Source organism: Misgurnus anguillicaudatus, chromosome 3, assembly GCF_027580225.2.
Source record: "Misgurnus anguillicaudatus chromosome 3, ASM2758022v2, whole genome shotgun sequence".
NCBI classification, from domain to species: domain Eukaryota; kingdom Metazoa; phylum Chordata; class Actinopteri; order Cypriniformes; family Cobitidae; genus Misgurnus; species Misgurnus anguillicaudatus.
In genome coordinates, this window is record NC_073339.2 from 8,897,935 (window position 1) to 8,924,292 (window position 26,358).

The 26,358-nt window shown below is 37.0% G+C and overlaps 3 protein-coding genes and 1 long non-coding RNA gene across 12 annotated transcripts in view; 2 read left to right on the top strand and 2 right to left on the bottom strand.

The window, feature by feature from the left end:
- The window catches only part of otx2a (orthodenticle homeobox 2a), an 81,011-nt gene extending 74,802 nt beyond the window's left edge, over window positions 1-6,209 (bottom strand). The window contains exon 1 of the mRNA XM_055204510.2: window positions 6,052-6,209. The gene's annotated coding sequence lies outside the window, so the exon portion shown is untranslated. The remainder of the gene's footprint in view (window positions 1-6,051) is intronic.
- The window catches only part of LOC129444108 (ovochymase-2), a 32,672-nt gene extending 22,210 nt beyond the window's left edge, over window positions 1-10,462 (top strand). For both annotated transcript variants that reach the window (XM_073860912.1, XM_073860918.1), the window contains 11 exons: window positions 1,586-1,749; window positions 1,829-2,012; window positions 2,103-2,321; window positions 2,416-2,556; window positions 4,290-4,514; window positions 4,982-5,152; window positions 5,244-5,356; window positions 6,058-6,152; window positions 7,430-7,710; window positions 8,289-8,449; window positions 9,945-10,462. In XM_073860912.1, coding sequence (XP_073717013.1) covers window positions 1,586-1,749; window positions 1,829-2,012; window positions 2,103-2,321; window positions 2,416-2,556; window positions 4,290-4,514; window positions 4,982-5,152; window positions 5,244-5,356; window positions 6,058-6,152; window positions 7,430-7,710; window positions 8,289-8,449; window positions 9,945-10,136 — 1,946 coding nt within the window. In that variant the 3' untranslated portion in view covers window positions 10,137-10,462. The remainder of the gene's footprint in view (window positions 1-1,585; window positions 1,750-1,828; window positions 2,013-2,102; window positions 2,322-2,415; window positions 2,557-4,289; window positions 4,515-4,981; window positions 5,153-5,243; window positions 5,357-6,057; window positions 6,153-7,429; window positions 7,711-8,288; window positions 8,450-9,944) is intronic.
- A 486-nt stretch (window positions 10,463-10,948) lies between these two features.
- Window positions 10,949-26,358, top strand: part of fam13a (family with sequence similarity 13 member A) — a 53,962-nt gene continuing 38,552 nt past the window's right edge. For 6 of the 8 annotated variants that reach the window (XM_055204501.2, XM_055204505.2, XM_055204504.2 and 3 more), the window contains exons 1-3: window positions 15,921-16,182; window positions 19,870-20,079; window positions 23,217-23,394. In XM_055204501.2, the coding sequence (XP_055060476.2) occupies window positions 15,921-16,182; window positions 19,870-20,079; window positions 23,217-23,394 (650 nt within the window). Of the gene's footprint in view, window positions 11,096-15,920; window positions 16,183-19,869; window positions 20,080-23,216; window positions 23,395-26,358 lie in introns of those variants that run through there. The other 2 variants (XM_055204502.2, XM_055204508.2) reach the window with 2 other exon arrangements.
- Window positions 16,331-26,358, bottom strand: part of LOC141358941 (uncharacterized) — a 49,108-nt gene continuing 39,080 nt past the window's right edge. The window contains exon 3 of the long non-coding RNA XR_012365489.1: window positions 16,331-16,565. This is a non-coding gene — a long non-coding RNA (uncharacterized lncRNA). The remainder of the gene's footprint in view (window positions 16,566-26,358) is intronic.

Sequence of the window (26,358 nt, forward strand, 5' to 3'; positions counted from 1 at the left end):
CTGCAATACTTTAAGATTAGCGAGACAGTACGGCTTCATGACTTTAAAATATGGTTTAAATTACTTAAAAATATTTAGCTTTAAAGGGACACTCCACTTAAAAAAAACACAAATTTTCCACTTTCTCTTGAGTTAAATATTTGATTTCTACCATTTTGGAGTCCATTCAGCTGATCTCCGGGTCTGGTAGTACCACTTTTAGCATAACTTAGCATAATCTATTGAATCTGATTAGACCATTAGCATCACGCTAAAAAAAAACAAAGAGTTCTGATATTGTTCCTATTTAAAACTTGACTCTTCTGTAGTTACATCGTGTACTAAGCCCAACGGAAAATTTAAAATAGCAATTTTATAGGCCGATGGCTAGGAACTATACTCTCATTCTGGCGTAATAATCAAGGAATTTGCTGCCGTGCCGTATCGTAGCTGTAACAGGCGCAGTGATATTACTCAGCGCCCGGAAATAGTCCACTTGGTTACTTTCAATAGCAGAGGACTATTTTTCGGCATTGCGTAATATCATATCAAGTTTTACATGGAAAAAATATTGAAACTCTTTGGTTATTTTTGACCCCGATGCTAATGATCTAATCAGATTCAATGGATTATGCTAAGCTATGCTAAAAATGGTACTGCCAGACCCGGAGATCAGCTGAATGGATTCCAAAACGGTAAAAATCTAGGGGAGCTGGAAAATGAGCATATTTTCAAAAAAAAGGTCCCTTTAAGTTACGCAGTCTATCTAATAAAATATTAAGATTAGACAAACAAAACATGAATTCTCATATTTGTATTTCATTAATTGCTCATACAAAATCATATTTGGCTTTTGTCTGGGGGGCAGCCCACCCTGCCCCCCAAACTCCACCTATGTGCAAAATCATTCATTACAATGTACAACAGATTTGCTTTCCATTGTTTTGGAAAATCACTGGGCAAATTGTGTATCATCTATAATCCCGAGTTTTCCACAGGTAAATTTCTGTGCCTGCTGTAACTCTGTCTGACGCAGCCCCCGCTAGCTTAGCTTAGCACAAAGACTGAAAGTGAATGGCTTCAGCTAGCATACTGCTCCCAATAAGTGACAAAATAACTAGCTGAAGCCATTCACTTCCAGTCTTTGTGCTAAGCTAAGCTAGCGGGGGCTGCGTCAGACAGTGTTACAGCACGCACAGAGATGAGAAAGGTATGTATGGACTTATCTTACTCTGGGGAATACTGTGAATAAACTGAATTCCCAAAATCTGGGCATGTTCCTTAAACATATTTCTTGAGTTTTCCTTCTATTTTGTGTCTTACAGATGAAAGTCGACTGTAAAGGGTAGTAATGTTTTTGTCATTTTGGTGTGAACTGTTCCTTTAAGACAAAGTATTTAAAACAAACACCAATGTCGGCGCAGATAGTCCTGTGGTTAGTGCATCGACATATAGCACCAGTGTGGTCATTGCGACCCGAGTTAGATTCCCGTCTCTGAGCCCTATCTCCACCAACACTGTCTAAATAAAGGCCAACCCCCCCCCCCCCAAAACATCACTTTAAAACAAACACCAATACATGATGATATCTCTCTTTGGTCAACAGGTAGCTCCACGGCTCCTAAAGTAGCTGAGGCGTTGAATCAGGTAGCACTGCCTGTTGTACCTTATGACACATGTAAGCGCATGGACTACTGGTGGTTTCAGGTGAAGCCCTCCATGATCTGCTGTGGTTACACTTTACCTGATGAGCTCAAGTCTGTGTGCCAGGTATATAACTATTTTGAGATGCATTTGCTTCTGTATCATATTGTACAATTCTAAAGGTTTGTGCTTAATGCTGTGATAGGGCGACTCAGGTGGACCCCTGGTTTGTCAGGACAGCCCCTCGTCCCCCTGGGAGGTGCACGGTATCACCAGCTTTGGCCCTATTGGCTGTATCATGGACAAAAAGCCCAGCGTGTTCACACGTTCTTCCGCGTACGTGGGCTGGATCGAAAACATCATTCGCAAAGATATCTATGATCTCATCAGTATGTTGGATTAGATGATCTCAGTCAAAGATTTTGGGTTAATAACCAAATGTTGGTGCTTTTAAAAGCTTTCAACGTTTCTTCCTCAAGGTTCTGGATGTGGAGGACTAAAAGATCTGATTGGCATTGAGGGTACTCTGTCATCTATGAACTACCCAGACAGTTACAGTAATGGAGCTTCATGCCAGTGGAATATTCGTGTGCCTGCAGGGAACAACGTCCACCTTCACTTTAGCAACTTCTCTCTGGAGGACACCACGCTGTGCCTGAACGACAAACTTACTCTCAGTGACAACATCGGCACTTTAGGTTGAAATATACTACTTGGTGTGTTCTCTGGTGAGACATTCGGGGAATATTTATGATATATGAGGTAGTGTCGTATCTTGTCTGTTTCTCTCAGGTACCCACTGTAGCATAACACCACCGAGAGATCTGGTCACGGCTGGCGACACACTGTCTGTCAGTTTCTCCTCCAACAACAAAGTTGTGGACTTGGGGTTCAGTGCTCAATGGAAAGCAGTTAATTCTTCTGACACTGAAAGTGAGTAAAAACTTCAGACATCACACTTCAGTTGAGTCTCATATGATGTAGTATACACGGCATAATTATTTCAAGTTAAAGCTGCAATCTGGAACTATTCTTTGGTTAAAATGAACAAAAATGTGTTATTGAGCAAGACAAGTACATAAATAATCAGTCACGAATGTAAACTTATAATAATGATTTATAATTTGAGCTGATTTTATTCTAATAAATATACACACGAAAAGTAACCTGCAATGTTATGCTTCAAACAGAGATGGCGATAGAGAGGCAAAAAGTAGCGATTGCAGCTTAAAAGTATAGCTTACCCAAAAATGAAAATTTGTCCATCATTTACTACTCCATACAACTCTTATAGGTCTTTTGAAGCAAAACAATACATTTGAGAGAAAATGATTTGTATTTTCAGTTTATTTATCTTACGGCGGTAAGTAAAATGATCATCGGTTCTTGTGAGTCTTGTGACTGGTCGTCATATGTGTGGTGGTGATGCAAAAGAGAAGCAATGACAATGTCTTGCGTTCCGACGTGGAGCCAACAAGCCACCATTTTATATCATACACAACTTAAGTTTAGATTGCGACTTATTAATCTTTAAATAAGCTCAAAATATGAATTGTTTTCTCTTACAAACACTGTTGGGGAAAGTTACTTTTAAAAGTAATGCATTATAATATTAAGTTACTCCCCCCTAAAAAAAAAACAAACAACTAATTGTGTTAGTTACTTTCATGGAAAGTAATGCTTACATTACTTTTAAGATACTTTTGCATTACTTTTTCTTTCTTGGCTGAGTTTAGTGAGACATTTGTGTATTCAGCAGCAGTGTTGGGGAAAGTTACTTTTAAAAGTAATGCATTACAATATTAAGTTACTCCCAAAAAAGTAACTAATTGCGTTACTTTAAGTTACTTTTCATGGAAACTATTGCTTACGTTACTTTTAAGGTACTTTTGCGTTACTTTTTCTTACTTGGCTGAGGCTTGATCTCTTTCAGGCCTTGCATGTGTTTGTTTTTATGATCGCAAAAATGTCAAGCTATTGCCTGCCATCTCTGTTTCCGACTTAAAGAGTGCGTAATTCTACGTTAATATGTTCTGTTTAATTCAGCACATTATATTATTTTTAAATTGAATTAATTAAACTGAAAAGTAACTCGCATTACTTTTTAAAAAAGTAACTCAAATAGTAATGTATACATTTATAAAGTAATGTGTTACTTTACACGTTACTTCAAAAAAGTAATATTATTACATAATGCGCATTACTTGTAATGCGTTACCCCAACACCGCTTACAAACATATTGTTTTGCTTTAAAAGACATATTAGGAGTTGAAATGCATGAACTTGCATGATTTCTTGTTAATTAGCATTTTTATCGGACTCTTAATGGATTCTGCCAAAAAACATGTATTTCTGGATGGCCTAAGGCATGGGATTTGGAAACTTTATATGTGGGTGGGACAACTAGCCTACATAGCAACGCCCGGGCAAGCTCCTAAAACCCAATGCCATGTTTTTTCAGAAATATATAAATCTAGATGAATTCAGTCATTAGTTATTGACATAGCTCGATATTAAAATGACACAAATGATCTTCTGTGTCGAATTTTGTTAGATCATAAAGGCATAAAAGCATTTCTTTTCTGCCGTATATAATAGGTTGTGTTATAAACGACAATATTTTATTGAGCGCCATGTCACTTTTTTGCACCTTTTACTTCTCCAGTCGTAGTCGGTTGCGGTGGATACTTTACCAGTCAGCAGGGGGAGTTACAGTCCCCCGATTGGCCCAAAGAATATCCAAACCAAGCTGTGTGCACCTGGACTATTAACATTCCTTCTGCCAAGACCATCTATATTGAGTTTACTCACTTTAAACTGCAGTCGGTTAGCCTGCTGGGACAATGTGTGGATTATCTGGAGATCTTTAATTCCTCTGGGTTATCAGAAGGTAAGACTATATATATATAGACATATTAATAAACAAAATCATTTGATTAGTAAAGACCGTCTGCTTATTGCATCATAAACTCTTTCCTACAGGAATAGTTCATACAAATGTGACCCAGTCTGTGATAACCCTGCTAAAGTCATTTTTAGTGATTTACTGTTTTCTAGATAGAAAGCAAACGACTTTGGGCCGGATCCGCACCAAAGTCAGCAGCTCCGGTGCGGATCCGGCCCGAAGCTGGGATTAAACATTCTGTGAACATATAAACTTGATATCTTTAATATTGACTGAATTAAGTTTATGTCAAAGAAATCAATGAGTAAAATCAAACATTGATTTTCCCAATCTCATAATTAAGACTTTAGTCCAGATTTCACAGGCAGGGTCGCAAATTTGGAAATTCTCTTTTAAGTTTATTATACGTAGCTTGGCCTTTTGGATAAACTTTTTCTATAATGTTTGTTTAGGCAAATTCTGCGGCACTGTCCCACCATCTCTAAGTATTTACGGAGAAAGAGTCACCCTACGCTTTCTTAGTAACGTCGCTGGGCAAGAAAAGGGATTCCGGGGGTACTGGACCACCGATCCTAATGTTATTCCTACCCCACCCCCCAGTCCATGGGATGACGTTATCATCAGTGAGTACATTACTTGATATTCAAGACACACAATATAATGTTGACGAGGAATTATGGGTAATTGTGGTTGATGTTTAACTCTTTCTCATAGCTTGGCCTAACGTTTGTGGGACTCCGGCTATTGCCCCCAAAGCCTCTGTTAGTAGGGTGGTGAATGGTATTGATGCCAGACCTCACTCGTGGCCATGGCAAGTGTCCATGCAGGTAAATACGACAATCATACACAAACATTGATCATTCAGATCTGGAATAACTGATGATGGATTATAGCCATTATATACGCATTTGTACAGTCAGTTACATAAACAACATGCCGAAGCTCCAAAAAGCACACATATCCATCAATAAAGTAATAGAATTCACTCCAGCGGGTTAATAATATATATATTAGATATATATATTATAGATATAGATATAGATATAGATATATAGATATATAGATATATATATTTTTATTTTTTTATATATATTTATTTATTTATTTATTTTTTATTATATAATTACACACAGTGCACACACATAAATTATGCAAAATGTTTATTTTGTATGCGATTAATCGCAATTAATCTTTTGACTGCTCTAAAAACTATACATTTGTGAGAAAATTTTCTTTATATTTTGTGTTTATTTAGCGATCGATACATAGCATATTAATTAAAACACATACAGTAGAGACGAGCGGTAAGTGGGAATATGGCAGTCAAAATCACACATCAAATCTCATTGGTTCTCTTGTGTCTCGTGACTAGTTGTCATTCGACTCAAGACACACAAGAGACAGTACGATAAGAAATTAATTTTCATATCAATCTGGGTAAACTTTTTCTTTAACATCCGTGATACTGTAATGCGTCAACCAATCAGAATGTCATGGAAAAATAACAGTGTTTGTAATTTACCTTTAGGTCCGTCCATATGTTTTAATACCATTCCAGCATGTTTGTGGAGGTTCACTCATCCATGATCAATGGGTGCTCACTGCCGCTCATTGCTTTATACAGTAAGACAAATGCAGCTTCTCCTGTCCTTTTCCGACTGCTGGTGTTTCAATATTTGGATACTTTAGCCACACTGAAAATATATAAATTTCATCACTTTGGTAAAATCTTAACGGCATCTGCAAATATATGATACTAGACCTTTCTTCAAAAATAACTACACTAGAACCATATTTGCAATTGTAAATAGTTTTAAAGGGATAGTTCACCGAAAAATGAAAATGACCTCATAATTTACTCACCCTGAAGCCATCCTCGATGTATATGATTATCTTTTTTCGAACAAACACAATCGTAGTTACATTAGAAAATTTCCTGGCTGTTCCAAGCTTTATAATGGTAGTCAATGGTATGAAGCCCAAAAAAGTCCATCCATCCTTCAATAAAGTAATCCACATGGCTCCAGGGGGTTAATAAAGGCCTTTTGATGCGATTCTGGAAGAAAAATATCAATATTTAAAACTTGGATGGCTTGAGGGTGAGTAAATCATTTTCATTTTTGGGTGAACTCTCCCTTTAAAATCATTTATGGTAGATTTATGAAGTTCACATTAATGTAATGAATCACATTAACTCATTCCCTGCCAGCTTTTTTTTTTTTTTGAAAAGTTGCCTGCCAGCTTTTTGTGATTTTCACAAAAGTTTCACAAAAATGCCTTCCAGGAAAATATATGAACATACAAATATATCAAATGAAAGAACAGACCATCTGCTTTCAAACAAACAAACAAACAATAAATAAACAAACAAAACGGGAAAAACGTTTCATTCCATCTATATTTTTTTCTCTGCTTATAAACTCTTAAATATGGGTATTTTTCTTTAAAAATATATTTTTTTTTTTTTGGCAAAAAGCTTAAATAATTGCATTTTTGTGCCGGGGAATTTTGTTAGAGATCAGATTCAGAACGATTATCAAAACATACAGAGTTTAAAATTAGTAAATAATTTTTTTGCTTCAGTTTTTTATAAATTGGGTAATCGCTGTATTACAGATTAACATAAAAACTCATCAGGAACACCTTTTTTTAATGCAAATGTTTTCTCTTAATTTAGGGGATAACTCTTAAATGGCTGGGAAAGAGTTAACTGTCAACAATGTAAACTTTTGTTTATTATTAAAAATCTTACAGGCTTCATTGTTTGAAATGTTTTGCTTCAATAACGTGCCTATTACATCCTTATTCAAATAAATACGTCTTGGTTTGATCTGTTGTTCTCTTAAAGTCAAAGTGCTTTTTTTGGAGCCATGTCATAATTTTACCCATTTCTTTTTTAGATATTCATCTCCTAATGTTTGGCAGATGTGTCTTGGCAAACATCACATGAACTCTAGTTTGGACGGTCCCACTGAAGTATGCGTAACTGTCGATGCAATCATATCTCACGAGGACTTCGTCTACCCGCCGAACAATGATGTCACATATGACATCGCCCTGGTGCGACTGGCAAAACCTGTGACCATGACACCCGAGATCAGCCCGGTTTGCCTGCCCAATCCTGAGTCCATCATGCCCGCTGGGCACATTTGTTTCGTAACAGGCTGGGGTGATGAGAAAGGTCAGGAAAAACAAAAAAAAAACCCCGTTTATCCAATGGGTTAATCCGTTGTCATTACATCATATGGTGAATCTATTGCAAGGGTGATTAAGATGCAACAATATTGAGCTGCTTGAAGTTATGGCTGTTTTAAAATATGTTTACAATGTAAACGTAAAATTGCCATTTGTAGGTGTGAGCAAAATGTGTCGTTTTGGCTGTGTTCTTTTAAATGCAAATGAGCTGATGAAATGCAAACACTGTTCGCCATAATGGTGGTTTGTTAAAAGGAAAACTCAATTGTGCTGTTAAATATTTTGTCTCTCTTTCTCGCTGCACTAAATTTGGACAGTTCAGATTAAGGGGCAGTATTATTATAATAAGATCCCCTTCTGACATCATAAGGGGAGTCAAATTTCAATAATTTTTTCACATGCTTGCAGAGAATGGTTTACCAAAACTAAGTTACTGGCTTGTTTCTTTTGTAATTATTTCTAGGTTGATAGAACCACTGGGGACCCAATTATAGCACTTAAACATGAAAAAAGTCAGATTTTCATTATATGTACCCTTTAATCTTGTATGTGTTTGACCACCAGGAAGTTTATTTCCCGTGGTGTCACAGAAGCTTAATCAAGCCTCCCTTCTCATTGTGCCGTATGAGACATGCAGCAAACCCGAGTACTGGGGGCAGACCGTCAAACCCTCCATGATCTGCGCTGGTTATGAGTCACCTGATGAACTTAAGTCTGCTTGCAAGGTATAAAGTTAGACCTGATTGAAAACACCCACTGTGCTTCTTATCTAGCTAAACAATCAAGATCATCCAGCTTCATTAGATATTCTGCAGTTTGTGCTTGGTCTATCAAAAAAAAAAAACAAAGATATATAACAAGATATGGCAGTGCCATTTGCAACATGAATGTGACGAAATGCGATGTTCACCTTCCAGTTAAAAGAACCAATCATGTCACGTGAGGCGCTTGACAACCTGTGCGCAGTAGCCGAAACGAATGAATTCTTTGGCGCAATTTGAGCTTAAGTAACTTTATGGTACAGTTGCTGTCAGGTTTAATTGTTGATCAGAAATATGTTGTTTAATTGTGATTTTAGCACATGATTTTGGAAATATATCCGTCTTTTCGGAATGATATTACGGAGAAGCCGAAAATTGTCCCTTTAGTAACTTTCAATGGCAGGGGACTATTTTCGGGCACTGCGTAATATTCGAATTCACTAGTTTTAGACCATAAAACATTGTTTGTTACATACAGCAAACATCTCCTCACTATCTGCTTGCTGCCTGTCTGCTGATCAAACTGTAAAAAAAACGCGATCTCTGTAGACAGCCCAGGATCCATAAACTGCAATAAAAACAAAGTGGCCAAACCTACCACCAGAAACCATACCAAAGTGTACCACCCAATAACCGACAAGAAGGATTGGGGGGTGGGGGTGGGGCGCGTTCATGAACCCCCGGACGGGAGGGGGAGGAGTTAGCTACGCTCCGTTTGATTGAAAACAGTTCAAACATCAACAAAAAGTAACGTCACACAGATTCGCTTAGAGCGCCTTTAATGCAGTGACTTGCACTGGTCTTGACTTGGTCTCGGCCTGTCTTGGTTTTGACTTGGTCTCGACCCTTTAAAATCTATGTCTTGTCTCGGTCTCTGCCTGTCTTGGTCATGACTTGGTCTTGGTTTAGGTGGTCTTGACTACAACACTAGTAACTACAGAAGAGTCAAGTTTTAAATAGAAAAATTATTGAAACTCTTTAGGTTATTTTTTTAGCACAATGCTAATGGTCTAATCAGATTCAATGGATTGTGCTAAGCTATGCTAAAAGTGTTACCGCCAGACCCGGGATCAGCTGAATGGATTCCAAAACGGTAAAAATCAGATGTTTAACTCTAGGTGAGCTGGAAAATGAGCATATCAGTCTTTTTAAGTAGATATGACTTTAGTCTTACATGAACTGGGGGGCGGCGTTTCAAACATGGCCACCTAGTGGTGCGACTTCCCTAAAGGGACTTTGACAAAACTAGCACCAACAAGTCATTGAAATTCATGCCCACTGTGCTGGGTTTTACAGAGGGTAATGCGTTCACAATGAGCACATAATAAATAACCAACCTAGCGTATGATCTCATGCCAATCTAATTTGAAATGCCCTTCAGCGGTGTTAATGCTTAACTAGAAATGCGAGAAAATATTCAAACTGTAATTTGCCTTCCCCTGTCATTACCTTCCATCAGGGTGACTCAGGTGGGCCGTTGGTGTGCAAGCAGACAGGCAGTGATTGGGAAGTGCACGGCGTGGTGAGTTATGTGCCTGTGGGGTGCATCATGGATAAGAAGCCCTCGGTGTTCACTCGCGTCTCGGCCTTCAATCACTGGATAGAGGACAATATCAAGTGGTACATCTATGAGAACACACCGACTAGATGAAACACAAAATTCTGAATGGAAAGACAGGGGAAACTCTTAAGAGTAAAGGTGCTATATGATGCCAAAAAAGAGACCATATAGGGTTCCATAAAGAACCTTTTTAAGTGTTTAATGCACTTATGAAGGGACATAAGAAAGGACAAATGGTTATCAACTCATAAAGAGTGAGAAAAGATGACAGATTTCAAAATATTTTGTACAGAGTTGTAAAGCAAATTTGTAATGACATTTTGTTTTTCATTCCTTAAACTGTCGAAACATTTTTTGTTAATGCATAACTCAAACATTTTTCAAAATGTGGATAATACCAATATTAATAATAATAAAATACAAGTATGTCCATTCTTTCGACTTGCAGTGTATTTATTTATATGTAAAAACCTTGAATTAAAACAAATGCAGTACATGCATATTACAAAGTCCTTGACTTGTTATTCATTTGATTAAAAAATTGCAGTCTAAGGCGGTTAAAAGTTTCTTTTTCATTTGGATGACAACAAATTCAAAGCAATGAAGCGTTCCTATTTAGTGTACAGTAGTTTCATTTGATTTATTAAAGGAAACAAAGTCCCCCCAGCACTGAAAAGTTACAAAATGGTAATTGATGCCCCCTCCCCTCATTTGCCCCATGTGGAGAGACTTTCAAAGGTTTGAGCCAGCTGGTCACATGACTCACAAGACCAGCCAATCGGAGTGCGGGGCTCAGATTTCATCTGGTGAGGAGTCACTAAACTCCACTGAGAAAGAGAGGGAGACCGAGTCTAAAGTTTTCGGATAAAGCATCCGTTCACGTGGACCAAAGATGGACTAATGAACACAGAGCATGAAGACTATCGTAGACTTCGTCTCGGGATGTTAAGGAGACTGGAAGAAAGGAGAAGAACTTTAAGGAATTCATCATTCTTTACTTTCAGCTTCTTCCTGGAAGGAGAATGGGGGCTGGAGCTATAACCATCTGTGTAAGTAAAAAAATGCTTGCAGATGATTCCTTATAAGGGAGAGGAACCCGGAGTCAGCCAGGGATTAAAGACAGTCAAAATAAGAGTGTTTACATTCGTATATTATGGAGCCACTGCATCTATTGATGCATCTTAGAGAGCTGTCTCTCATCTTGGGGTTAAAAGACACAAGATTAAAAGATTTTTTTCCTGCAAGCTCACAATATCTCCAGTGTTGGGTCAGCTTGGAAGTGACAACATCTCCCTGCAACCCAACAACTTCATAGTGTCTGAAAAAACTTGCAGCACATGAAATGAAAAAATAAACTAATTTAATGGTTCAGTAATGTTAGTTGGTAGAGATAAACTTAAAAATTGTTTAGTTAGTGAGCTTTCTAATATGCTAGGGATTCTGCAGCTGTTGCTAGTATGTCTTCCTACTACAGTACAACCATTTGTTTTCAGGACCACCCACAGAAGGTGTGTGTGTCTGTGTGAAACATGAATAAACGTGCAAAGGCTCGCTTATCATCAAACCCTCATGGTGCTTGAGAAATTTAGCAGAATAAAAGGCTGACTTTTAATACTTTCATTTTAAACTAAAAGTTTTTTTGTAGTTAGATTTGTAATGCAATCACATTATAGGCATATTGATGTGCTTTCAAGCTGTGGGGGAGGACTTGAGGACTTCCTCAAGAGTTTTTCCTCATGTTTTTATTTGCATTTCTTAAAAATTTGTGTCATTAATTATCATTTAATCAATTTAAAAACAAGTATAAAGTAATATCAGTATCGGTAATTGGTATCACTCGTTACAAAATTGGCAGGGAAATTTGGTATCAGTGCATTTCTAGTAATTACAAAGATTAATCGCGATTAATCGCATACAAAATAAAAGTGATTTTTTTTTGCACAATATATGTGTGTGTACTGTGTGTAATTATTATGTATATTTAACCACACACACATACATATATTCATTTCAGAATTTTTTTATTTATATATATAAAAAAATATTTATATATAATATAGAATTTATAAAAATATGTAAATGTTTCTTAAGTACATACATGAATGTGTGTGTTTTATATATACATAATAATTACACACAGCACTCATATATTATGCAAAAAATCACTTTTATTTTGTATGCGATTAATTTGCGATTATTCTTTGCCCAGCACTACTAATTAGGTAACATTGTCTTTTATTACTTTGTAAATTACCAGAGTACATTTTATGTTAAAGATGTAGTGTGTAATTTTTAGAAGGATCTCTAGACAGAAATGCAAAATATTATACAAAACTATATTATTATCAGTGGTGTAAAAAGACCTTTCATAATGAACCGTTATGTGTTTATTACCTTAGAACGAGACCTTTTTATCTACATACAAAGAGGGTCCCCTTACATGGAAGTAGCCATTTTGTGCCGCCATTTTTCTACAGAAGCCCTTAATGGACAATTTTTTTACTAAGTTGTCTCCGGCGATGACATGTTTGTCCCGTGGCAGGTACCGTGGCTTCTCTATGTGTTTCAAAAGCAAGGGGTGTGCAGGGACTAAGCTGTTGGTTGCAATTCACAACCTCACCGTTATATGCTGCTAAAATTTACACACTGCACCTTTAATGTACGTGTGTGATCTTTACTCGTAAACCCATGTGTGGGGTTAGAGGGGATTTCTTGGACATCTGCTTCTGTCATGAGTTGAGTAGCTCAGACAGGCTTATGTTCTTAATCTTAACCCAAAATTCACGCACTACACACAAAACCTTAGTTAGCATACTTGTTTAGATGTAAGTAGCATTCAAATTAATTCAGGTGTTGATTATATTAATCCTTTAATCTGGATAAATAAATGATGGCTGTCTTTTATACAGTGGGGTCCATAAGCGTATTACCAATAAGTTTTTTTTAATACATTTTGATTTTTAACATAATCTGTATCTCAAGGGTTTGTGTTGTAACCTACAGTGTCACACACATTTCTTAAAGGTATAGTTTAGCCAAAAATGACCCTCATGTTGTTACAAACATGTGTTCAATTGTTTGTTCTGCTAAACACAACAGACGATATTTTGAGCAATGTTTGTAACCAAATCGTTTTTGAGCACCATTGACTTCCATAGTCTTTCCTACTATGAAAGTCAATCTGGTGGTCCTGTTTCCCACTTGATTACTAATACCGTGTACGAGTTGATTATAAGTGTGAATATTTATAAGATATGCTTATTGGTTCAACGTAGCTTTGCTTAAAGTATATTTGATATATAACGCATCCAATTAGAAGTTGTGTCCTGCAGTCCCACTGCAGACTGCAGTACACAAAAATGAGCAGGCGAACCCTTTTCAATTTAGTGAAGGGCTGCTAACAACCCTTGAATACAATTCACTCTTGTGCTCTTGCCTCATTTAGAAACATTGCATCTCTGTGTTTGTGACACAGTATAAAGAAATGAACTGCGCTTTGATGTTACAGAGAGTTTTCTGTGAAACATGAAAGACTTTGATGAAGTCAGTGCCAACAAAGTGTCAAACTCTCTGCCGTGATGCAACACACCATTATATGCATTTCACTTAAGTTGCAGCATAAAAATGGGCTTACTTAAAATGCACCTATTTCATTGCTAAAAAAACAACATCATTTTGTATATTTGCTGTAATAGTGTGTATGCTTGGTTTATGGTTCAAAAACATTATTTTCCACATACTGTACATTTTTGTAGCTCTTTCTTTCTGAAATGCACGGGTTTTGTACAAAACTGTCCCTGATTGGCCAGCTAACCTGTATGTTGTGATTGACCTGAATACCTCTGATGTCAGCCGGAAATGTCACGTTCCTTACCATGTTTGAAAGATTCAGTTGCTGACAGTAGTTAACTTACAGTCCGAAGCGGGAGGAATTTAGATAATGTCGGTATTGTCTACAGTGGTTCTCAAACTTTTTCAGCATGCGGCCCCCCTTGTGTACGGTGAATTCCTTCCAGCCCCCCAAAGAAAATTTATGATGAGATACAGTTCTCAAACTTAACATTTTAATTAAACAAAACATTAAATTATACAAAGTAGTGCTGTTGGTCAGTAGCCTTATTTTTGTTGTTCTTTAATTACACAAAATTCATGATAAATTAATGTATTTTATAAAATGTCATAAACTGGGGCCCCCTGGCACCATCTCACGGCCCCCACCAATCACCAATCCCAGGAAGTAAACTGTTGCCTACAATCCGTGTGTTTGTTGTAGTCCAAGAAAAGAGATTTACGTAGGAGACGATAACTCGCGTCATCGTTTACTTTGGAGTATGTACCTTTTGCATATCGTTAACATGTACTAATACACACTTACACACCAAAGGAAATGTAAAATCTTGAATCAGATAATTGGTCCGCTTTAATATTTTTAGTTCCAAAATTTGGCTTATGTTGCCATTCCTTTAACATTTTAAAACGTATGCATGTTGGTCATGACGACAAAATTCTCATATTTTTTACTTACATGTGTATTTTTCGGCGCAAAACTTAGAAGAACCAGAAGAATGTAAACTTGGATCAAATGCACACGTGTAAATTTTATTTAAGGTGATGTTTATTGTCCGTGGCTACTACGCATGTATGAATTATGTAATAGATTTATGAATGATTTCAAATTATACAGTCCCCTTCTTTGGAAAAAAGCTCTGAAAACATGTAATATTTTAAAAGTACTCAATTTTTTAATTTTTCTCTCCTTTCTTCTCTGGTAACAGATGTGACTAAAACCTATTGTTCGTGTGGCATTGAACAAAATGTGATTTTTGTATTTAATGTCGTTATTCAATCAATAAAAATAATATTATAATTATATATTATAATTTTATATATATTTTATATATATATATATATAATGATATAACCCGAAAAAATATTTGGAACAGCGCTCATTTAATGGTGCAAAATATATTAAATGTTTCAATGTTACTAAATACTTTTAATGTTATTTAATCAAAACCTTATTTCCGGTTTTGAGCTGGGAAATATCTTAAATCCGAGCATATATATACACATCTATGAAATCCGAGTTGTGTGAAACGCAGCGTGACAACGGAAATCGCGCTAACGGATCATTTTGAAATTAAACTGGCATACAAAAGCAAAGACACAATAACTACACATTTGTTTAAAACTGAGTAAAGAAATCGGATTGTGATCTGACAGGTGGGTTGGGCCTCCTGCGCGTGAAAATTGCACGTTCGTTAAAAGCCTTTATTGAGTTTGGTCAGTTTCACTGTTAGTGGAGCTGCCTGTGTTAATTGTTAGGTTTTGTTTTTCCTGCCTATGCTTAATTAAAATGTTATAGCGTGTTATTTGGTATTATGTGTGAGGTATGTTCACGCGGCTGTCGCGATACTTTGATGTCATACGCCGGTCGGTCTGCGCAGCTTTGCGTGTCGTGTTATTTGTCCAACATTTCTTTTTAAATCATGCACGCTCACGTTCTCTTCATTACTCTGTTGGGTTATCACAATCGTAATGTTGACTACGGGGCAGGCTTTTCATACAAAGGGTACATATGCGGTCTGTAAATATTACTTCCTGAATTCATAACATTAACAAATTTATCCTGTAGACCAATAACAAACCGTGTTGTGTAGTCACAGCTGAGCTTTATACTATCAGCTGCTAGCTTAAGTGTGTGTATGTTTCCTCTCACCTGGTTACAGGTGCATGGCAACCCTCCATGACGTAGACACACACACACACCAGACTTTCTCCCTCCTGTTTCCTGTAGCTGTCAGTTTCACACAGCGGGCAGTGGGAAAAAGTCTTCATGGTTGACATTGAGGGTTATAATAGTGGCTATTCAAGATGCAGCCCGTCAAAACAGTGGATGTGGTTGATTGCTCTTTTCTCTTCTGTTTTTCGAAGCACCACAAGTCAGCGGTTCATATTAAGGAGGATGTAAAGAGGATGGTCCAGTTCCCCATCCTCAAACCCTCTCTGGCAGCTACATTCACGGGGGGCAAGAAGATCTTCGGCGTTTCCCTGCTGGAGTTGAAGGATCTGGGGCTTGTCAAGGAAGGTGTACCTGTGGTGGTCCGGAGCATGGTGGAGTACCTTGAGAAACATGGTGAGTGAAGGCATGATGCTTTGGGCTGTTGGTTTAGGTAAGTGTTAGATCTGGCACGAATGGTGTGAGGAAATCTGATCGGAGGATAGTAATAAAGAATTAAAAGTAAAGTAACCTGAGTGTTTCCTTGTGAGCAGCTGATATGTCCTGGCCTGATGTTTACAGTCTGGCAGGATCTGATATAATTGTTAGTGGCCAATGGACCATGTTCCTGTATGATTTATATGCATTTATGATTGTTTGTAGGGGTGGGGAAGAGTACATAGTAACAAATAGCAGAACTCAGTGTTTTGTCCTCTTCTTTATGATTGTTGTTATTGATGTGAGCCTTCTGTACTGTTTCGGTCTGGTTACAGTGGAAATTTCCAGTAGTTTCACATAAACTGCACATACAAGAAAAAATGAAAATTAGCTTTTTAATTTATTCAGCATCGTGCCATCCAAGACTTAGGTGACATCCCTTCTGAAAAATCCAGCTAAGACCAGCATAAACTGGTGAGCTGGTTTTAACTGGTCTCCAGCTTGGTTTTAGCTGGTTTTGCTGGTGTAACAAGCTGGTCTAGCTGTGTTTTGGTCACTTTTTAAGCTGGTCTAGCTGGAGTTAGCTAGTCAGGCTGGAAGACCAGCTGGCCCACCAGCATGACCAGCTTTGTCAGGCTGACCAGCGTAAACCATCTTAAACCAGCTAAAACCAGCTACCAGCTTATGCTGGTCTTAGCTGGATTTTTCAGTAGGGATTGGTTCTTCTGAGAGCCAAAAAAACAGATTGAGGCAACACAAAGTAAATAGCCGTGTCTCCTGATATTACACTGAGGTCTTATGAAGCAACTTGATCAGTCTGTGCGAGACAATGAACTTTATTTACAACATTATTTCCAGTAATCCATACCTTGGATTTTTTCAACCCAGCATTGAGCCAAAAAGAAACAAACCCAGTCATTGGGTTTAATTAAAGGGATAGTTCACCCAAAAATTAAACTTCCGTCATCATTTACCCACTCTCATGTTGTTACAAACCTGTATACTTTTTTTGTTCTAGTAAACACAAAGGAAGCATTGGTGGCCGGTGACTTATTTTTCGAGGGCGCACGATGTGAAGCTCATCACAACATGTATTTAGCCTGTAGTGTGTGGCTCATCATGTCAAAATATGTGTTCGGCACATCATGTGAACCATGTGTCTTGTCCAAAGAAGTGCATTCACACCAGATGGGGTAGAGGCGGCAAAAACACGCTATTCGCGCGTAGATGAACGCTTGAACGTTTTGAGTTTACTCGCTTCACGTGCGTGAAATTCTAGTCATTTGAGACATTCACACGGAAATTCGCATCATGGGAGGGGCTTCTTCGACTCTGCTCGCTTCCTGTATTTACGTCACTACTAGAGCAAGCTCCTGATTGCTTATCGCGGCACGAATATCGTGAATATTGCGCGTTTCTTGCGGCAATCGTGACGCACCATTCACACTTACCATCCCACAGGATGCCTATTCGTGTCTTTGCATTGACTTAACATGTTAATCACTTGCGCTTGCCACTTCTTCCACGTCCGGTCTGAACGCACAGTAAGGGTTTATGATAAAAGTGACGCTCATGTTTGCCAGATACTCACTTAATGTCATGTTTAATCAGAGTTTAGTGTTAAAGTGCACCTATTTCATTGCTAAAAAACAACGTTATTTTGTATATTTGGTATAATACAATGTGTTCGCATGGTTTATGGTTAAAAGCACATTTTTTTCACATATCGTAAATTTTTGTAGCTCCAGCCATTGGTGCTCATTAAACTACTGTCTTGCGAGTATTTTGTGAACATGTGTGTCTCTTTTATCATAAACCTTTATGACCCATGTGCAGCAGGCACATATTTTGACAAGACACATGATGCACATTGCACATGGTTTACAGGACGCAACAAAAATCGCACCCGAGAAGTCACTAGCTGCCACTGAAAGGAAGATATTTTGAGGAATGTTTGTAACCAAACCGATCAGGAGCCCAATTGACATCCATAGTATGAAAAACAATACTATGGAAGTGAGTGGTGCCCCAGATCTGTTATTAGTAACATTTTTCAAAATATCTTTCTTTGTGTTTATCAAAACAAAATGTTTATATTTGACCCAACAATGAGTTAAAACAACCCAGCATTTTGGGTTGAAACCACTGATCTATATAAATGACTGGATTGCGCATAGAACGCTTAACGTAACAGCGTTTGGTGAAGCCAGCGCAGAGTTCGAGCCGCCATCTTGGTATACCCAACCGGCAGACGGCGTCATTGACTTCCATTCAAAATCATGTTTTAAATTCACCCGCTTTACAGTGTATCAGTCACGCAAGATTATGTTTAGGATGTGTGTACGTAAATTAACTGTTAATTCTGGTGTTATTTGCAATGTTTATGCTTTAATTGGGCAGGAAAATGGATTTATAAAAAAACGTTAAGGTAAGTGTGTCTGCTGCGTTCTGTTACTGACACGGGTATAAATAAAGTTTTTTTTTTGACATTCAGCTACACGGTCAGCGTTATTTCTCCAAATAAGTTGAGGTAACTTGTAAGTTAAGATAACATAAAACCAGCAAATTATTGCATGCACATACGGTACAAAGTATGATTATTTATTTAAATTTCAGAATGAGCACGTTTGTCATTAATACTAAATATGCTGCAGTCTGTCTGCTGATCTGATACTGCAATGAAGATGAATGTATAATAACTGATTAAAAACTAAAATGTACAACTTTCAGTAAATAACTTTGTACATGCTTAGGACGTTTGTGTTGTAATAATGTACAGGGTAACTTCAGATATAAAAACGAAGACTAGTAAAGTGATGTTTTATCATTAAAATCTGATCACGTCCATTGATTTAATAGAACGTTTGGGTATACCAACATGGCGGCGCGGTGGCTTCACAGTTGTGACGTCATGCGCAATCCAGTCATTTATATAGATCAGTGGTTGAAACACAGGTTAAATTACAACCCATAAATTCATTTTTGACTCAATGCTAGGGGGAAATAACCTAAGTGGGATCATACTTGTGTATGGATCAACTTGTGTATGGATTAAGCGGTTCTTGCCATGAATATAGCCATAGATGCTGTAATGGTGTGAAGAATAAATAAAGAAATTAAGATCATGAGTACATGTGAAACCAGTGCGTTAAACCCCACTCAGTCGTTTTTTGTATTTTACTGTTTGCTACATAAAATCATCCTTCATAAAGTAAAGAACTTTTTGTAAAAAAAATATAACATTAATATCTTCAATATTGACTGAGGATGGTCATGTCAAATATTGAATTAGATTATGAGACTGGATTTCACAGACAGGGTCACTCACATATAGTTTAGTCAGTGGATGGTATCTAGCTGTGTGATGAAGAGCTAAAGCTCGAAAGATGAAGTAATACTTGATCTCCACTTGATGGCGCTACCAGTCTTTCACATTTCAGCCCAGTCAGTCTCTGCATTGGGCCTTTAAGACAGCATTTTGTGGTGTTGTGTCTTTTAATTTCAACTTGTGAACCTAGATAAATATATGTATAAAACTATCTGTATGGTTTAATAAGTTCAAGTCATGCATACTAAACCATATTTATCAGATCAATTGTGAAAGTGGTTTGGTGGTTAGGCCTTAAAACTGTAAGTCAGAATCGCTGAGCTTTGTTTCTCTCTCAGGTCTTCATCAGGAGGGTATATTCAGAGTAAACGGCAGCGTTCGGACAGTAGAGACCCTGCGGCAGAGGTTCGATGCTGGAGAGGAAGTTGACCTGCATCAGGAAGTGGATACCTTTGCCGTAGCCAGTTTACTAAAGCTGTTCCTGAGGGACCTACCGGAAGGTCTCATCCATCCCTCCATCCATAATCCTCTCATTCAACTTTCGCAAGGTCAGCCACTTTTAGACTACATATGATATTGGGTCCAGTAGTTCAAATGAAAAATCAAATCTGTCTTGTCATACACTTACTATGGACAGTCGGATTATTCGCAGAGGCGGACACTACTTAAGTATTTTACTTTCTACATAAATCAGTGTTTTTCTTTGGAAAACATACATTCCAAAGCATATAATCATAATTTTTAACCCACTACATTTTATAATTTCAAGTTTTTGGTTTATATTTAAGTACATTAAACATCTAGTATTTTTTGTACTTTTACTCAAGAAAACAATCAAGTAACAATTTTTATGTAATTAGGTATTAAATCAATTTTAATATGCAATATAAAAGGAATACACAGTATGATTGTATGCTTTAGAATGTAGTGAAAATTTTTTTCCCAAGACAAACACACAGATGCTTGGAAAATTTACTTAAAATACTCAAGTAGTGTCTGATCATTCGTAAGTCGCACTGGTATATTTGTTGCAATAGCCAATTGTATGGGTCAAAATGATCGATTTTTCTTTTATCAGTCCCTCCAGAAAAACGCGATTGTGCGATCGCACGATTTATTGCATAATCAGCAAAAGTCCGCATATTTATGCGGGGCTGCATTTTTTCCAAATACGACGCACTTTTGCTGCATTAATTACAGATTTCCACGCACAAAATATGCAGGGCTTGCATGATTTCATAATCCCCGCATTTTCGTAGCAAAAAGTCACATATATATTAGCAGAAAGTTGAAAAATGTTGCATTTACTTCACACAAGCGCAGAGTCGTGTCCTCTGTTGCCATGGGAACGTTATGAAGTGACGTGATTATGTGACGTGAACATCATTGCAGCTTTCCGCAGTTATAGCAGGTTCCGCAATTTTCACAAATTCCTGCAATTCCATCGCATAAATTGCCTAAATATCCCGCATATTCCATCGCATTTTTTAAGAAAACGTGCCGCAAAATCGAGGATTTTTGCCCGCAACAATCACAAAAAAACTCAGCGTTTTTCTGGAAGGACTGTTTTATGCCAAAATCATTAGGATATTCAGTAAAGAAGATATTTTGTAAATTTCATACCGTAAATATATTATATTATATTATATATTATATTATATATATATATATATATATATATATATATATATATATATATATATATATATATATATATATATATATATATATATATATATATATATATATATATATATATATATATATATATAATATAAAATCATTAGTAGTATGTGTTGCTAAGGACTTCTTTTGGACAACTTTAAAGGCAATTTCCTTAATATATAGATTTTTTTGCACCGTAAGATTTTTTAATAGTTGAATCTCAACCAAATATTGTCCTGTCCTAACAAAACATACATCAATGGAATTCTATTTATTTACTTTCAGATGATGTATAAATATCAATTTAAAAAAGTTGACCCTTATGACTGGTTTTGTGGTCCAAGGTCACATTTGGAAAACCTGTTTGGAGCTTTATCATACAAAAAAACCTTAATTATTGGAGGTTAATAAAAATTAATATTTGAGTACTTTGTAAAGTTCTGATGCTTGGCAAACTTTGGCAAATCCAGCGATAACTTACAATAAGGACTATAAGGGCTCATTGTATCAACCTTGTAACCGTAAGACTATCATGTATCCATGTATCATCATAGTCTACATATATAATGCATTATTTAAATCATAATACCAAAGTAAGTCAGAGGTGTTTAGTGCCATTAAACCCACTAAGCAAATGAAAATATTTGGGTTAAAGTTACTTTGGTTCCATCTTTAGCTCATGAGTCAATTTGAAGCATGCGAGAGTCACAGTCCAAACCAGATGCCAAACACACGCATATGTACGTCACCATGTCTTTTATAGTCATTTATACAAATCATATATCATGCATATATGGTACTCCCATTTTGTCACTGCTAAAAAGACTGTCTGCGTCTTTTCACCCCAGCTTAAGAGCTCTAGGAGGGAGTTTGGATTGTGAATGGTGTAAAATATTACAATCTTTGATAAACACCATTTTTGTTGGCTAATAGCCAATAGGTGCATTAAAGCAACGCTATGCAGTTTTTTACCTTTAAATAATGTCTCTAAAATTATTTCAGTGATAGAACAACTTTTAACTGGACAAATTGTACTGTTGCTGCAACCTGAGCAGCCTCCTAGCTGCTACAAGCACACTCTGAAAGTGGCGGTGGAGGGTAGGAAACACAGCCCCGCCCCTCCCCCTGCCTGCAGAAGAGTGTCTGATACCAGGCACTGTTGCGCTTTTCAACCACATGGGGGAGCTGTAAGTCATTTTTACAATAAAACTACATAGTGTTGTTTTAACAGTCTGAATTTAAAGCCGTGTCAACCGCTGTCGATTGATGCTGTTTCGGTGTCAAAAAACAGCACATTTGGGTCTGAAGGTTTGATAAATCCTAATGTTATTACATATGCCATTTGTGTTATAGATTTGGTGCATTGCTGCATTTTTCGTTCTTTTCCCATGTCCCTTGCTGTCAGTTTTCCAATATCCATTAATTTGTGGTATGTGCCAGACACTGTATACTTTCCGCAGATGGCACATGTTGAATGTCACAAAACAAGGATCAAAAAAACACATATTCATGTCGAGAATGTTATGTATCAGGGCAGATAGGGTTGCACAGTTATTAGTCGCACGTTGCCATGCATTTCACGTGTAATAAATCTCGGCTGGTTGCAATATTGGACTTCATGTTCCTGTTGAAATCATTTCCAGGTAGTTTAGATTTGGTCCCGATACGGTACATGCGCACTTGTTGACATGGATGTCTAGGGACTTGGGAATGTGATGAAACCTTTTCTCACCATGCCACTTCACACATACACACTATAGCTGTCACCCTTGCCCTAATTTGTAATTCTGAGTCAGCTTTATTCACTTCCCCATTTACCCTTCACCCAAAATAATCCTAGTCCCTACTTCCAGTTTTTGTTGTTTTGCTTCTTAATTATTTTATGGATAGACATAGAATGCAATACTGACCCGAGTCAGACTCAAACTTGTGTATCCCAGTTATGTTGGAAAACTAGCCATGTTTTCTCAAAGCCATGATTTGATTTCATTCAATTTTGTTTTTTTTCTCTGATGTTCAGAATGCAGTGAAGACGACTTCTGTAGGGACGTGGGTGAGCTCCTGTGCAAGCTGCCAGAGATTCACTACAGTCTTCTGCAGTACCTATGTCACTTCCTGTCCCGGGTAGAGCAGGAACATGCTCATAACCGAATGACTGCTACCAACCTGGCCACAGTGTTCGGGCCCAACGTCTTTCAGTGAGTCCCCAATCACACACGACATATATCCCACTGTAATGATAATTATGTCATAGATGCACACACATATCATTGCAGATGTGTGGACTGGGTGTCATGTTTTCTATCTGGTCTCTGATTGGCTGTCTGCGTAATGCCGATTGCTTAGCGCTCAGATTTCTAAGGCACTCTTCGCACGACCCCATCTGACCTGAAGCCCTAGTGTATACTTTAAATGCAATTGGACGGACGAATGATATATGATATTACAAATAATGTTATGCATGCAGTCTTTATTAATAGACTGCATGCAAACGGGCTATTTATATGATTTGCACACATAATCTAAAAAATCAGTAATTAAGCCTGTTTTTCTTGTAAAGCCGCAGCAATAACAAATGTGTACTCCAGTAGAGGGGGCCCAAAGTCAAAGTGGAGCCCTCCAGCTCATGTGCATTCGCAGAAATATCCCTTGCATGCTTTCTATGGTCGTAAATTACAAGGTTGTTATTTTCAGGCTCAAAAACACTTAGGCCGATTATTTATAAGTGAAAAGCTCTGACAGCCCCCATCTGCCCCTACAGCACATACAACATGCATACCGCGAATTCTGGTTAACCTTCATACAGAAGGAACTATGGATAATGTACAGAATAAGATAAATAGCAAGAAATTATTTAAAGGGACAGTGCTTACAAAAATGAACATTTGGCTACACAAAAGGAGAATGCAGTGGAGTGTCAATGTTACTTTATAATATGCGCACATTAGCTCCATTTCAATTGCCCTTAAAATTGCGCAAATTGAAATTAAAAATGCCCTCAATGGCAATTTTGCAAAACTCCTATATATGGCAAAAAAAAGTTTGTATGGTCGGGTAAGGTGGTTTTTCAGGCAAATCGAACAAGAAATATATATTAAAGCTGCAATGGAAACAGTTTTTTACTTTTTGTATAAAAGTCGCATGATCAATCTTTATATATGGCACGGTATTTAATGTCATTCGCATGACAGAGAGAACAAAATTACATTTTAGTCGCATAACATCAGTTAATGGAAACGCTGTCATTTCAGACTAGTTTTTTGGCAACATTTTTTTAAAAAACGCTACAGTTTTGCGCAATTTTTTATGGAAACGCAGCTATTACAGTAAATAAGAACAGATGCTTTCAGTCATGAGGTCAATGTTACTTTATAATATGCACACATTAGCTGCATTTCCATTGCCCTTAAAATTGCGCAAATTGAAATAGCTGAAATAACTGAAAATGCACTCAATGGAAACAAGGCAATTTCGCAAAAACTCCCATATATCCCAAAAAAGTTTTTAGGTTTAGGTGAGATGTTTTTTAGGCAATTTGAACAAGAAATATATATCAAAATTGCAATGGAAACAGTTTTTTGACTTTGTATAAAAGTCACGTGAGCAATCTTTATATATGGCGCGGTATTTAATGACATTCACATGACGGTCTGAACAGCACCGTATGAAGTCGAACACAACCATCGGCATGGTTTTTGGAATTACTTATTTTAATTAAGTTTTAGTCGCATAACATCAGTTAATAGAAACGCTGTAATTTTGGACTAGTTTAGTTTTTGTCGACATTTAAAAAACTAACGCTAAAGATTTGCGCAAGTTTTTAATGGAAACGCAGCTATTGAAGTTAATAAGAAAAGAGGCTTTCAGTCATGAGTGTCAATGTTACTTTATAATATGCACACATTAGCTGCATTTCCATTGCCCTTAAAATTTCGCAAATTGAAAGAGCGAACTGAAAATGTGCTCAATGGTAACAGGGCAATTTTGCAAAACTCCTGTATATCCCAAAAAAGGGTTTACATTCAGGTGAGGTGGTTTTTCAGGCAATTCGAACAAGAAATATTAGGGATACACCGATAGGATTTTTTGGGCCGATACCGATTTAAACAGACAACTTCTGGCCGATACCGATACTAAACACTTGTATACAATACTATACAGTTGGTCTATTAGTAGCTAGTTTATTTCTGCATCAAATGATTTTTACTGAACATGGATTGGATCTAATTAACATTCAACTGACCAACATAATAAGAGAGGCACAAATTAAGCTAAAACAAATATAATAAGACAACATAACAACATTCAAAGGTGGTTTTTGATAATTAGCATTTCTTTTATTAACAACATTAACTAATTTTTTTTCCATATAATGGATTTCTTTAATAAACATAAATAATGCCAGTGCTATTGCTTTAAACAGAGTATAAATACTTCTTTTCCCCCACTAAAGTGCAGTTTGTTTCTTTTATTGTCCAAGACATTTGAGCCAGCTCAACAAAGGTTTTCTGTCGGTGCTTAAAGGCGGAGTCCACGATGTTTGAAAGCCAATGTTGATATTTGAAATCACCTAAACAAACACACCCCTACCCCAATAGAATCTGGACCTTCTATTGATAGACCCGCCCCACAGACCCGTTAGTAGACACGCTCCTTACTGCTGATTGGCTATAAGTGTGGTTTGGTAGTCGGCTCGTCTCCTTTTCCAATGCGTTTTTCAAACATCGTGGACTCCGCCTTTAAGTATAGTGCACACTAGAACATTAAATCATTTTAATTGAACAACAGACATGCAACTTATTGCCTTTATGTGGTTAATTAATAAACAATCGGTATCGGCCTTTCTCGTGCTATTGCCGATATTCCGATGGTTTCAAATTCATCAAAAATCGGCCGATAAATATCGGCGGCCGATACATCGGTGCATCACTAAGAAATATATATCAAAATTGCAATGGAAACAGTTTTTTGACTTTTTGTATAAAAGTCATAGATCATAACATCGGTTATTGGAAACGTGGTTATTTCGGATTAGTTTTTTTGTCTAAATTTAGAAAACAGCGCAAAAGTTTAATGGAAATGCAGCTATTAAATTTTGTCTGTTTTTTTCTTTTTGTGCCACAGAAGGCAGTAAATAACATGAATTTTGATTTTTAGGTCAA